The sequence below is a fragment of the Neodiprion fabricii genome, chromosome 1 (genome assembly GCF_021155785.1).
Source record: "Neodiprion fabricii isolate iyNeoFabr1 chromosome 1, iyNeoFabr1.1, whole genome shotgun sequence".
NCBI classification, from domain to species: Eukaryota; Metazoa; Arthropoda; class Insecta; order Hymenoptera; family Diprionidae; genus Neodiprion; species Neodiprion fabricii.
In genome coordinates, this window is record NC_060239.1 from 5370839 (window position 1) to 5385851 (window position 15013).

General features: G+C 41.0%; 1 protein-coding gene across 1 annotated transcript in view; it reads left to right on the forward strand.

The window, feature by feature from the left end:
- The window catches only part of LOC124179024, a 188632-nt gene that overhangs the window by 155357 nt on the left and 18262 nt on the right, over nucleotides 1–15013 (forward strand). Inside the window, exon 4 of the mRNA XM_046562979.1 lies at nucleotides 8286–8447. Coding sequence (XP_046418935.1) covers nucleotides 8286–8447 — 162 coding nt within the window. The remainder of the gene's footprint in view (nucleotides 1–8285; nucleotides 8448–15013) is intronic.

Genomic DNA, 15013 nt, shown 5'->3' on the forward strand with positions numbered 1-15013 from the left:
GTTACGGTCCATGTCGACAATGGACCCTCGGGCACGGTAGATATAGCTGTACGGATAGTCCGTTGCGCTGAAAAGTTAAATTCGAATTCGGCAAGTGGATCGGTAGCTCAAAACGATTGGGAACATGGCCAAGAAAAAACCACCCATTCTGCTAAATATTGTATATGTATTAGAACTTTGCACGGAACGATCAGCTCCGAGTTTTGTTTTCGCTTTTCATGCTCTCGCGATCCCGCTCGATTTTCATCCACATTCATCTATTCAATCTCGCGAGGTGAAATTTCCACCTCGTGAAACAAACCGTTACTTTCTTCCCGTATATATTGGCCTTCGCCGCGGATGAACAGCGGCATCCACTCAACAGACGTGTCTTAAATTAGTCGAAAGATAGGAAAACGGAGGGCTTGAATTTCTCCCGCAGGGAGAAAAGCTAGCTGCTGAGACCTTAGGATCGTTCGTTCGTTCGTTCGTTCGTTCGTTCCTTCCGTCCTTCCTTTCTTCCTTGCTTGCTTCCTTCCTTCCTTGTTCGTTCGTTCGTTCGCCTTGGGACCGACGTCGGTAGAAGAGGAGTTCGAGTTCATTTCGTGGCTGAACCGAGGTGGAGAGTGCGGTATAAGGTGGCGAACCAGTGAGGCAGTGAGCCGGTGAGGCGGCGAGGGTGAGAGTCCCTTGTTACCGAGGATGGGGTTAAGTTAGATTGCTACAAGACAGATCATAAATATCTTCCAGCCCGCTCACGTTACAGTATCCACTTAGTCGTGTGGTGGTGAAACGAGGTAGGCGAGTGTGGGTCTCACTTCGTTTCACTCTTTCTCCCGAAGCTTCTACCACTATTTATCTATCTCCTTTCTAAAAAAATAAAAATAAAAAAAAATCAAATAAAAAGTGCAAGAGGGCCAAGGACGAAACGGGTGCTCGACACGATTAGCGCGGCGTATAACCCAGGCTTAATGAGATTAAATTACTCTACGACTCTGAACCGAACACAAACTGGCACTGCGGTCGTCAAGAAGAGGGAAATATTATTTTCTAGGTTAAAAGGTGGGCTCGTAATGTCGCCTCATCCGTAAGTCCAACCTACATATATATTTAAAGGTTCGAGACGTTTCAGCTGGCATTGATTTCCACCCTCTACTTAAAATCCTGCACACCATCCTCTTTCCGCTCATCCATGATTCTCTCTCTCTCTCTCTCTCTCCCTCTCTCTTCACCGTAGGAGATAAACCCAGGGAAATTTCTAACGATCCTAAACACCTGGTACGGGCTTGAGTCGAGGCATTAAAACGACCCCGTTACTCTACTCACTCTCTTTCTAGAGTGTTACGGAAAGTCCTGGAACTACCTGGTAGGTAATAAGTCGACCCTTCGGCGCGAATTTCAGGGACTATATGACTCGGTGTGGTAGTTCAGCTCAGTGGGGAATACGAGCAGGCAAAACGACCCGGATGCTCGAATAGGACGGTTCCTTCTTCGGTAGAACGAACCTTACTCCGATGTACCCACACTATCAACGATCTACGTGCGAACACATCCGCGTTACTCTCAAGACCTGCGTCAATTCGTACGATTGCCCGTGTGAATGAGGAGTTCTATTGTGGTCCCGGTTTCGGTCGTTTATTTTATCTTAATAGACCAGAAAACGATAAAGAAGAGAAAATCGCCCCGGTATTTCCGACTCACTTACTTCTACTTCCTTCCTTCCTTCCTACCTTCCTTCCTTCCTTGGTTCCTCTCTTCACTATCACTCTAGGCGAGGAATGATGACCTAGCCAATCGCTACCAGAAGTATAAAACGAAATCACGAAACACCTCCAGGGTCCGGTACCTACAGGGCTTTCGGTATCGACCATCACTTTCGCCGAACGAACGCCACACTTACACCTCGAATACGTGTGCTGATGCTGCTTTCGAGATACCGTAAAACCTTCGATCAACAAGCCTTTTTCACCCGGCTATCGGCCCGCGATCAAAAGCTTGTAGTAGAAACCACGTTTCATGTCCTAAACTCCACGTCATCTCAGACGTGATAATATTGTGATACATTAATCCCGAACGCTGGAATGGTCCTCCAGCCTAATGTATTCGGTTATCGCTTTATTACCCAACGAATCTGTATATATATTTATACATGATATCATGTGCCTAGTCCAACAGACCTGAATCACTCCCTCGGGTCTCTCGAGCGATCATTTGTTTCCCTGTTCACTTCCTCCTTTACCGCTTCAACTCGGAAATCCGAAGGGTTTTCAGCTCTCGCTCCGGGTGAAAATCGAGGCCGTTTTAAGGCTCGCGAAATATCCATTAGAGCGAGAACTGGAGTTTACATTTTCGTGTTTAAAAATTGAAATACATATACATGAGAGAGAGAGAGCAAATAAGGAAAAACGTTAATGCAGCACCAGCTGCATAATAATAAACTGGGTCACGATTTCGTCAGCGCTCGGTTTTTAACTCACTGAGGCTGCAGCTGTACCAAATAAAGTTTGAACGAATTATTCCGTAAGCGCAGTTTGTGCTTTGATTTTCTTTTCTCTTACTGCTTATCCTATTTTCTTTTTTTTTTTCTCTTTTGACACACACATCGTGAGATGACAAGCGGATTGGACAGTAGCCGGGTTGTTTGCCGGTACAATTTTTACTCTTATTAGCATTGTAACGGCTCTCCTCTTCTGATCAACCGAGAGGATTAGCCAGATCCATTAGTTACAGCGCGCACAGAGCTCATATATTCCGATTTAATTCTCTGATCAAGAATCCGCGAAACGTCGGCCGTGCTCCGGCCTGCAAGCTCAAATAACTAACGATCGAACGGCTGTCTATGCGAGTAGAAAATTTATAGTACGCTACGGTATAATGGCGTTATACATCAGCCACCGAATGAGCACTCAGATACAGATAATGCAGGTGAGAGCTGCCGTGAAATATCTTCCGAGTCTTCGCCATCTGCTCCCATTTCGCGTCAAGTTTCCACTATCGAATTTGATCGCATAAGAAAAGAAAATACGAATAAAAAACCATAGATAGATTTCGTTTTTCTTATTCGCTCGACTTCTTGCTTGACTTATATGTTTATTTATTTACTTTCGTAGAATTGCAGTCGGGAGTTTCTTTTCTTCTCCCCGTCATTTCATTCTTTCCTCTTTTCCCGTCGTACTTCTTTAATATAAAGTCTATACGTATATATATCCCGGTCGTCGTTTTAACCTTTGCAAACGAGAAACGCCAAGTACACACTTCTGGCAAAGTTGAAACTCGTTGTTTCTAGGCGACCGAGACCGGCGTCCTTCGCACGTCTTGCAGGTGCTGCTGTTTTCTCCTTATTAGCACTGTCTCGAGTGTCTCGAGAGGTGGAAAAGCCGACTTCGACACCTTCTCATCCATATATCTTAATACTCGAAATTGACTGAAAGGTAAACTAAATTTTTTTATAAAAAGATGACGAAGACAATCGGTAACAGAGCTGAGGAAAGTCGTTTGTTATGTTCGACTGAACGGGCAACTAAGTTTAGGAGTTTCGCGTCTGAATTTTCTATCCTGGTATACATGTATACCAGGTATGCATGTACACTGCATACCAGCAGCACTTTGTGGTTAATGGGAAATTGTATATAGTTTCATCGCCATCTTGTTCTTCGAAAGTTTAATTACCTGTAAAGTTTGGGTAAAGCACGAATGTCAACCCATTAAGATTGTTACCAAGTTTTTATTGCTGCAGCCTTCTGACATAACTAAATGCAATAAACAATCCAAGTGCGATAGGAGTAATTTTCACACATCAAAAATCACGCGATATTGTAAATAAATTATAACAAGCTGACATAATTCAAGGGATCTTCGAAAATTTTCTACCTCGATCTGTCCGTCACGAAAAAAAGGTAATAAGAAAACTCGAGCGTATCGATCGCGGAGCCGCAAGTTATATTGCTTGAAAACGAATTTTTAAAGAGCCCCTGTATAATGGATATCTACCGATTCAATTTCAGACTCGACCAATAAGCTGACAGATCTGGGGCGGATCCGAAGGGTTGAAGGATGTAATAAAAAATAATTACCTGTAAAGAAAAAAAAAAAAAAACGTGATGTGTAGATCTATATCAAATTTCCTTGTCGAACGTCTGTGCAGAGAGTTGTTCGAAGTCCAAAGAACGTCGCGGCCATTCCAGCCACTCAGCTTCCCCTAATTGTATACGGGAGGGTCCAACTTTTCGAGATGTTTCCTTTTGTTCTTATTATTAATCTTTTCTCCTCGACTTTTTACTTCTTCATTTTTCGTTTTCATTTCATTCTATTGAAAAAGAGGGAAAAAAATGTATGAATCCTTTTTTTTTTTTTTTTATCTCGCATTTGAAGAAAAGGTGGTCTTGTGGCTACATCCGGCAATTATAATTCTCATTAACATTCCCACGTGGTGTGAAAAGCAATTAGCACCCTTTCGCGGACGGGGAAACGTGTTCGGAAAACGGCAGACGGGCAACGGTGTCGTCTTCGGGTCGTAAGTCGAGATACCTGTGCAAAGGGTTCATTGTACGAAAGTATTATAAGGTGCGACGGAAATTACAGGGAGCAACAATTATTTTTCAATTTTAACTTTCCTTCCGGCGCTCGCACCTCTCGTTACTTAACGTACCTACCCATAAACGTATTTAAGCGGGGAATTCAATTCGTTCGGCGATATAATGTAATAGCGACTCTTTCACAAAAACTTGTAATCACGTGCCTGCTGCAGCTGCGGCGAGACGCTTTTCTGCACAGATTACACAGCTGACTGAAAAAGCTGAAGAGAAGCGGAGAGAAACGGAACTAGACAGTGAACGGAGATCGAAAAGTAAAGCGGTTGAAAAAGGAAACTGATTAAAAAATAAAGAAGAATGCTTTAAAAAAATGTTAATGCACGAGCAATTTTGAATTACTTACGACCGGACGTCCCTTTACGCATCCGTTACTTTTTCTTTTTCTCTTTTCTCAGCCTCTTTATCATCCTCTTAGTACGTAATAAGAATAAAATTCTTCCATCGGTCCTGTTAAGATGAAATATATTCTCCATTGGAAAATTTTTGGTAATTTTCTAGAGAAGGCTTGTTATTTATACATCTCGTATCAGGCGAAGTCTTCTCCATCTAAATTAATAAGCTACCTCGTACCAAATTGCGATTTCTTTTTCTTTTTGCACAACGGTTCTGGCGCGTTCATTAAACAAACGCTGCTGGTTCGTGTGCTCGTGTAATACTTATTGTTGAAATGAAATTTTCTGTACCGCACATCGCTGGCTGATATTAAGATTGATGAGGACGCAACGCGGCGCGCAGATGCAATTTAAGATCACCCTTCTTCTCTGCCTCCGTGCCTACAAAATCTGTTATTGCTTATCCAAAACTTGGGGCTTCGCGAAGACTTTCCATTACAGCGGTATCCTTTAACGTAAACATTGGTAGAGTTTGCTGAAAATAAAATCAATTTTACAAAACGAAAAACTCTGTATGTTTAAAGTGGAAACCAACAATTGTATCCAGTAATCGATTTTTCTTTACATATTTTGAAATTTCATACTCGATCGTTAATTGAAATTGATAATCGGTTTAAGCGCCGATATAAGAATGATAAAGAAAGGAGGGTAGGAGATCCGCACTTGCTACGCGCAGGGTGATAGCCGGAGTGAAATCCAAACCAAAAACCAGTAAAAAGTAAATTTCAATGCTAAAGAAAACTCGCCGACTCCCCTGAGAAACCGCTTGTTCCCCTCCGGGTTTTAAATTCTGCACGATACGCGCCCCTCGTCACGCCTCTTCTCGCCGTGGTGAAAATAAAAAAGATGAAGAACCACATATAACTAGAAAGAAACCCTGCACTTCACCCTTACAAGTCGCTGGTAAAGCGAAGCACGATTGGCCATATTCGCAGAGATATAATCTACAAGGCACAAGGGTATCAAACAGATGCGATGTATAGGCATTACTTCCACCCTCCTATACTTATATAATATTTCCACCTCCGCACATCCGGTTAAACTTCGAGACGAAGCGTAACCCTGTCCGACTGATTGATCGATTCCTTTTTTGCTAAACGAAATTTATTCCGGATCCTGCATGTGATACCCTGCAATCCTGTCGTATAAATTTCGCTCCTCGTATCACTTTGCTGAGTATAACATATATACGTGTATATTGTATATATGTAGATAGACGCGTATGCAGGGAGGTTTTTACAGGTATACTCTAGAGTGGGTCTGAACCGTAAAACGTCAAATTCCCGAAACCGTTGGAACAAGCCATCGGAAAACCGAAAACGCCGGGTAAGAATGACCAAAAATATTCGATTATTTTTCAAAATCGATTAATCGACCGACTCAATTATTTTTCCTCACAATCGGTTTTTCTTTTTTACTCCCATGAACGACGCAAAACGATCTTAATTCATGTGACTAAAGTATCAATTATTATCATTGTCCTAAGTGAAATATAAATAAATGTTTTCGCACGATATTGAAAAATATTTTTTATGAAACTATAAATTATCAACAAACTTTTCCGCCATTAAGACTACGTACCGAAGTTTACGAAATTTTGGTTTCATCGATCATCGATTTAGGTCAGTCGACGCGTCGATTATTTTTAACTTAGTGGCTATCGCTGACGCAGACGGTACGAACGAATTCGAATTGAAGAGAAAATTTTTTCTAACGTGTCGGTAATCATTATACGCATATTCAACGTAGAATGTATAGATAGAAACATATTATGCCGCGGACAGGGGAAATTGCGAGATCGTAAAACGCCACGCTTATCGACTCTTTGATATCCCCATTACTCTAAGAGCACTTTCGCCTCTCGACTATTGACAATAAAGTAAATATTGGAGCTTCGGGCGTGCGAGAAGGCGAAGAAACAACGTCTTCCGATGCACCGCCGTCTTTTCGCGCTTATAATACACCGACCGGCGTCTCTCACCTTTGGTACTCCGTGGGCTTTACTGCGAAGCGTACTTTGATCACCTTTCTTCATCCCCTCCCTATCATCAGAGCCTTTCCCTGATCAGTTCGTCCGTTTCAGAGGTCCGAGCGTTAGTTATTACCGAACGTGCATCTTCGTCATCATCATCATCATCAGCAGCAGCAGCAGCAGCAGCAGCAGCCAGCTGAAGCGACAATTTTAATGAATTTTTAATGCCTTTTAATTGCAGAGTAATAATTACAAGGTAAAGAATTGAACGGAGAATATCGCGAAGAAGAAGAAAAAGAATCGCGTTGGTCTCTCTGAAAAAAATTGATTCTCTTCTCTTCCTGCCACGTGTACTTTTCGCATGCGATTCTTGTCGCAAAATTACGATCCTCGATGCTTCTCGCTGTGTCTACGGCTGCAGAAAAGTTCGCGTATACATTTTTTTTTTTTTGTTTTTTTTTTAACAACAATTGAAAGAAAGTGAAACCCTACGTAGACATTGCACCGGGCAGAAAATTGAATTGTAATATATCCTGGTCACAGGCAATTTCCGTTGTTAATAAAAGGAATCCTCGCACGTGCCGCGCGGTCTGTGAGAATTTTTGTCCCACCATCTGAAAGATACGGGAAACCATTTCTGTAAGCAAAATGTCATACAGTACGTATTCACATAACTGCGTGTATGTATGTATATTTTACCTATACGGATACGTATAGAAACGAAATTTTTTGTTCATTCTTCGCGGAAGCGAGTGCTGGATGAGAACCCTGTAAAGTGCAGCGCGAAAGAGCTCTGCGCTGGTAACTTAGTTTGTCAGCCTTCCGTCGACCCTTCCAGAGTCTCGCTTACTAGTTTAAAACGTGCCACGACCTTTCCCCGTGGGATTTTTATCCCTTTTTTTTTCGTTTAAATCCATTTTTCGTTTTATCCATTTCGGTCGGATTTTTACCTCCCGCGCACGATGGGACCTTTTATTATACGTAAATACATTTACCGCAAAGAACTGTACGTAACATGTATGTGATACGTAGTTCGTTTCGAGAAAAGTCCGTTACTTGTTACTTTAAGAATACATTTGTAACAGAGTTTCAACGATTTACAAATATCGTAAATGTTGTACTTGAAAGTAAGATCAATAAACACCGACTCACAGAGGTACAATTATTCTCAATCGAACAGAGTGAAAATTGTTGTTTTTTTTTCGCATTCAACGAGAAACTGCGTTTTACGTATTTCTTATTCGCCACACGTCGTTATATTTGCGAGAAATGTGAATAAATTTTGCATACCGCTCTTAAACAACTCGTCCATATCTATCTAATCCAGGCTATATTTATTTATTTTTTCAGAGTTTACCGCAAACGCCGGCAGGATGTACCGGGGCAAAGGGTCTCAGCATCGGAAGCACTGGAAGCGGTAACGTCGGTTCTGTTCCTGGTCCGGGCCTGGCAAATGGAGCCAACGTAGAACATCCGGATCCGAGAGATAGTGCCGCTATCAACACCGAGCACGTGAGTAAGGCGGAGCCGCCTTCGCCTTTTATTCACCCCCATCCCTCGGCGGGGTTGCGCGTCCATTGCTCTCGGTGATTCCTCCGGTATATTTCAAAGTCAACCCTTGACACCCTTGAGGGCTGCCGAGGCAAACAGCGCGCCTACCCGACGGAGGCTCGAGCCGGGTTTTGCCTCCTTGCCAAATCAATATTGAGGAATTTCCGCCCCAGACGCGCCCTTCGCGCTTACTATATTTGTATTTACATTTCTTCTTCTTCTGCTCCCTGCAGCTTATACCGACGAGGGTGCCAGACAATCACCCAGTTGATATTCCCCGACGTTTCCACAATATTCAAACGAGAGAATTCATATCCCGCCCACTGTTGTACCTGTTACAATATTATTACTATTATTATACGTATAGAGGCACCCTTTTTGTATCTCTACTTTTTTTTCTTTTTTTTTTTTTACTCTCTATTCTATCTTATGTTTTTTACCCCGTACGATTGAATCCTTTCTCGTACGAGAGACGAGAGGCACAAAGCTCTGGGGTTGGCAGATGTTACAGGTATACACGTTGAGGCCAAATCATCGTCCGTTTCTAAAACTAGGCCACGCCAGCAATAAACGCCGAAACCTGTAACTGTATATATATATAAACGGTTTTATGGACGCCGCGTAGAAACACGTCTACGGTTTGGCACTATTACCATTTTAACCTCTGTGATTTAATCAACCTCCGGCAGCAGCGGCGGCCAATATCCAAATTTCGTTATATTCACCGCTCGCGTCTCTTCATCCAATCGACGATTTTTGTCATCTGAAATATTTATCCGGGGGATCGTTTGAACAGCTCTGATTGATCGGGGAAAAAATGCAAATTCGGTCACGTATTTAGGGAAATTTCGTTAACTGGTTGAAAGATAAAATCGTCAAAGTTCGTAAAAATGTTACAATCAAATCAGTACACCCACTGCTATCACGATCAAACGTTCATGCGATTATCGACAACTTAAAACGAGTTCCATTAACGATGCTGATGTTCTTTCTCTCCGTCGGTGAAGAGACGAGGGGGAAGAAAAAAAAAAATAACGTCACTATTCTCTCAATCAGGTAATTGGATTAAAACGTGACGTCAATCTGTGCATAACTGTGTTTTCTCCGGTTTCGACGAATCTTTTAATAATACGTACTGCAAAACCCAGATCCACGTATACTCTTTCGTGCATCCAGCTGTAATGGCGGGGGTCTGGTTTAGGGTTGAAATTGGTCGTCATGTTACCCCCAGAATTACTGGTGTCCCGATAATTCCAGCTGTCTGTACACGAAATTACGGCTCGTTTGTCTAACTTTATTAATTTTAGTCATTCGCGCTGGTATTGTCAGTTTTTTATTTTTCTATTTATTTTTTTTTTGTTTTATTTTGTTTCTTCCTGAGGAAGGGACAAATGCAAGGTTTTTTAATGCTTTTTTTTTTTTTTTTACACTCATACGCCCACGTTGATTTTTACTCGTAAAGTAAAGCGTTATTTTTAATTCTATTTGCGATATAAACACGACGAGAGAACGAACCGTGAAAAGCAGTCAACAAAAGATACTGCATCATTTTTAACTTTGACAACAAAAACGCTTCGTGAATAATTCAACCCAGGAGCGTAAGGCATAATATATATATGTATATATAAACTCGGATCGAGTTTGAAAAATTTTTCACCTCTCGACGCAGACTTTTCGATTATTTTATTCGCATACATGATCCCCTTTTATCCCCATCTCGAATTCACCCGCGGGGGGTTAGAAATCAAGTCGAGGAAAAACACGGGGGCGAAACCTTGGCGTAAAAAACATTTCGCGCAAAAAGTAAAGAAGGAATAACCGGCAGAGAACGAAGAACAATGAGAGAAGAAGAGGAAACGCTTCACCTTCGCGTATTGGTATTCGTGTACGTATAACGTGGGTGTGCGGTGCAGGTACGGGAAATTGCAAAAGGAACGGGACGAGGGATCCCTGATGATAAGATGGCGAAGTAATTTTCGGGAATCACCTTTTTTCCGGTAATAAGAGAATGGTGGTCTCCGCAGGGAGGCGCCCCCAGCAAAACTATTATTTACCGTCTCAGTTCCACGCGTCTCGGATCAGAACTCCGAAGTTATCTTCAACACCCTCCTGCCTCGACGTACCAGGCAAAAAAACTTGATTAACACGCGCGGAATTTGTCTGCAGCCTTGCGAAAAATCGCTGAAAGAATGAAGAAAAAAAAAAAAAAAAAGAAATAAATAAATAAAGAAAGAAAGTAAGAGAAACCAATCCAATAATTGCTCCGTTTATTCTCTCCTTTTGTTTATACGTTTCTTCTGTTGTTTCCTTTTGGTTTTTTTTTTTCGAATAGGGGAGAAATTTCTCTATAGGCCAATTCACGCAGCGTACAGCGTTGATAGTTTATACGCGTGTGGGTGTATAATAAACGAAAAAACAGAACAAAAATAAAGCCAAGTTTAATCAAGTCTGTATTGTGTCAGTCACGCGGACTGCTTTCAGTCTTTCATTTCGCAAATATTCGCAAACGCCCGTTGACATGTTAAATCAATGCGACATACGCCGCTGCTGCTGCATGTGTTCGTTTGAAAAATGAATACATATTCCAGACTGAATTGTCGACGAACTGTTTTTTGTTTTCTTTAATTTTTATTTTGTTTCTCGTGCCTTTTTCACTTAATTAAAAAATATTTACCGAAAGTTGCAATCTCTGCCGAAAAAATGGCCAAATTTTATTCTTCAGAAAAATCTGATTCGATATTTATCTACTATTCTATAAATCGTCTCCGTCAAAGCGAGCCTAAAGAATTTAGAAACCATCCCCCCTCCCCAGTCCATTGACGCTGTTTCAGCCATTGCGCTTTGTCGGGTTTATCAGTCTGACTGGGCAGCGGTTTTGCCTCTTTTACCTTTTACCTCTTTGGTCTACACTTTTCTTTCTTTTCTTTCCTTTTTTTTCCTTTTTTTTTTTTGTTTTTATTTTTTCATTTCGACCCCTATTACTTCCCATTTCCTATTTTCGTTTCCCTCGTTTACTCTCTCTCTCTCTCTCTCTTTCTCTCTATATTTTTCTCTTTCCCTTCCGTTCCTTTGTTCTGTTTTTACTCCATTCTTTTATTTTTTTGTTCCTAATCTTTTTATCTCTTTCATTTTCATCGGATGCCTCCCGGTCCGTTTGAACGATTCCGTTCGAAATTAAAACCTTTATCCGACAATGGGTGCACCGTCGCAGCTTCAACGTCGGAACGCGTCCATCGATGTATTATACCTATATTGAGGAAAAATCGACAGACCAACGCCGACGAACGCCGATCGGCGTATAGATTTATCCCGAAAACAGAGGCATTTTCGAAAGCGCACAAAGAGATACGTAGTAGGTACGTACCTACCGTTATTACTCTTGCCGATCATAGTCCGCGGTGCACGACTGCACGGAAAATTAAAGTCGCTGGCTGTAGATGTGTGCGAAATTAAACAGCAAAGAAAAGAATTCATTGTTTGCTCGGCCGTTCCCTTCGGAATTTGAATGGGCCGTTTTTATACATGCGTATATGTATAGGTACTGATCTACATAGCCACTTTGTTGGTATAACATTATAACGCGATGGTACGTACAGTACATACATAATATATGTGTAAGGGAAAATTTTCAACGTTATACCAACCGAGTATATATATTATACAATTCAGCACCTCGTTTCATTTTGTTACAGACCATTGTCCCCGGAACGATGAACATTTCGTTTCATTTTCATATCGTTTTTACCACAAGTATATTATATTCACAATGTTTGATTGATGGTGTACGTACACGGGAATATTAAGCATGGAACTGGATCGTATTAGTGTAGCTACTCAACGTCTCAAAATGAATATCCTTAAGGATGCACCTGCACCGCTGTACGTATAACGTACTTTTATACACACGCCGGAAGTAGGTGTTTTTTTTTTTATTTTTTTTTTTTTTTATTTAGCCGAACGTTTTAAACCCTCCGCTTTAATATTCACGAGGGTATTTTCACCGGCCGCACAAGCTTGCCGGGTGAAGGGCAATAAAGCGCAATTTTCTCCCCGAAGATTGGTGCAACGGCCCGGAGGAGCGGATGGCTGATGGTGGAACGTTAGAACGTTGCAAGTACCTAATACAACCTTAACTTAACCGGGGTGACGTTGCGGGAGAGGCGAAGAAGAGAAGTTGAGAGAAAATAGATCCGGTGAGATATTGGAAGGTGCACGGACGAAGTGGGTCACAGTTTAGGAGAAAGAGGGAAGGGGAGGGGGGAAGGGGGTGGTCCGGATAGATAGAGAGAAGGAGAAAAAATGTATGTTGCGGGGAAAAAAATCGTGGGAGAAGGAAAAGAGAGCAAAAATTTATGAGGGGGGGAGGGGGGATTAATCCTTTCCTCCTGCAGGTTCACCGGAAGCTGATCGAGACGTTCAGGTCTATGTATATATACGTGTCTATGTAAAGATCATGTATGAAAATATGGTATAAAAGTTGGAAAATTTCTGGAGGACACCTTCGTACTCTCGAAATCTACTTTTTTATGCACAATTATGCAAAGGTATAATAATTATTGAAACGAAGTAATTAGGAAACACAAGTTTTAAACGTGTCCAGCTTTATTTCATAATATTATGTAATATTGTAAATTGCGTTTTTTTATTATTTTTAATTTGCTTGGGCGATTAACTCTGAAGTAATGTTCGTATCGCGGGCAGCTTTATATCCGTGGGGATAGAACGAAAGGGTGAATACCTGGTAAATTGGAATTTGTTTTCCACGATGTTTGTTCGCCTGTTTTTTTTTTTCCATAAATTTCGATGATAAAGAATTAATTTTTTCTCGCTTCAAGCTATAATTGGCCAGTTTTTTCACGCTTTTTAAGCTGCTCGTTTTGACCGTTTCTTTTTTCACCTTCTCCTTTACAATTTATTTATGTGCATCAAGCACGTGTAAATGAAAAATATGTATTCTTGTTATTGGGTAGAGATACCACCGTGAGAAGAAAATCAGGCGACCGAAGCCGAAGTTATCCGTACGTTACACGTGTGTGAAGCAATAACAAATTTAACATTATAACAAGTTTATAAAAAATCCCACAAATTCCGCAGTCCGATCGCTGGAATACGAATTTACTTACCGGGTGTATAATTATCTGTTTATACATTTTTTATCTTCATTCCTACCTGCATCCCGATCAATCTTCTGAAAATTACTTCTTATTCGCGGAAAGTTTTAGCTGAACAGACGTCGCTCATTGCTATAAGTATAATAAGATAACGGAGCAATTATAATCGGCTTTATTATCGGTATGTATTGTTAAAACACGGTGTTATTTGTACGTTATTTTTATACGCATCGTTTCATTCTCATATACCTTTTATATATTTTAATGCGCTTGTAAAGCGACATTAAAAGTCGTTGAATTATATCGTTTGTGTTTTCATTCGGCTGTTATTTCTCCGCCGTTGTGTGTACCTATTGTTATACAGTCTGCGGCAGCGTAATCGTGTCGTAAAAGCAATCAAATTTTCTCGCAACTTTTTTCCCTGCACCGCAACCACCACCACCACCATCACCACCACCACCACCACCTTGTGCTGTAGAAGTTTCTGTGTTTTTCCGTCGTCTGATTTCCCTCAGTTTGAATGCGTTATATGTACAAACTGCAGTATACCATTTATACGAGTTTACGTTGCCTCGGGTTAGCCAGGCTTAATATCGTGAGCCGAGTACCTTTTATTTTGCAAATATTCAGCAATTGTACAAAGTCTCGTGTAATAACTTTACGTCTATTCCGTGAAATGAAAACTTGCAAAGATTCGTCTTTCACCCGCAATTTACATCTGCGAAAATTAACCGCAATCAAATTATAACCGTGGAACGAAGGTATTGAGCAAACCGCGAAAAAAGAAACAAACAGAGATACGAATTAAATCCTAAAACAATTAGCTGCGCAGCATCGCGGAGTCTTATAATTGCAAAGGAGGATAATAACGAATATTGAAAGAATAATTTCTCTCTCGTTCTCTTCTCCCGTCCCTGCAAACCGAGCTTCCAAATCGTCCGCTGTTTTGCCATATCAATATTCATTACACCCTGCCAATTATTCAGCATACGCGATATTCAAAAATGAAAAAACACCACGAGTAATTCAACAATAAAAAGTATATTGAAAGAATTAGCTTGTACGCCGAGCCGTCGATTTCACGTATAATTTTCAATTTCCATCAAGATCTTGACGATTTGCTTGCAAATTTCTTTGTGAAAAAGCACCAACGTCGTTTATAATATTAGAAAATCCGTGTATGAATACTTTTATTGAAAATAACGAATTTGAAATATCCACGCGAGGCTTTCATACTCGTACAAAAATGACAACAACTTTATTTGCCAATGTTCTCAATTCTTTCTCGAAACGCCGATTTTCCAAATTCTAAAAAATATGTTGACCTGATCATCTCATCATGCAAAAGCGAAATTTTTGAGCGCGACACGTCCATCAAGATCGTCGCTCGCTCTGCGCGATGCTCTAAATTCATTT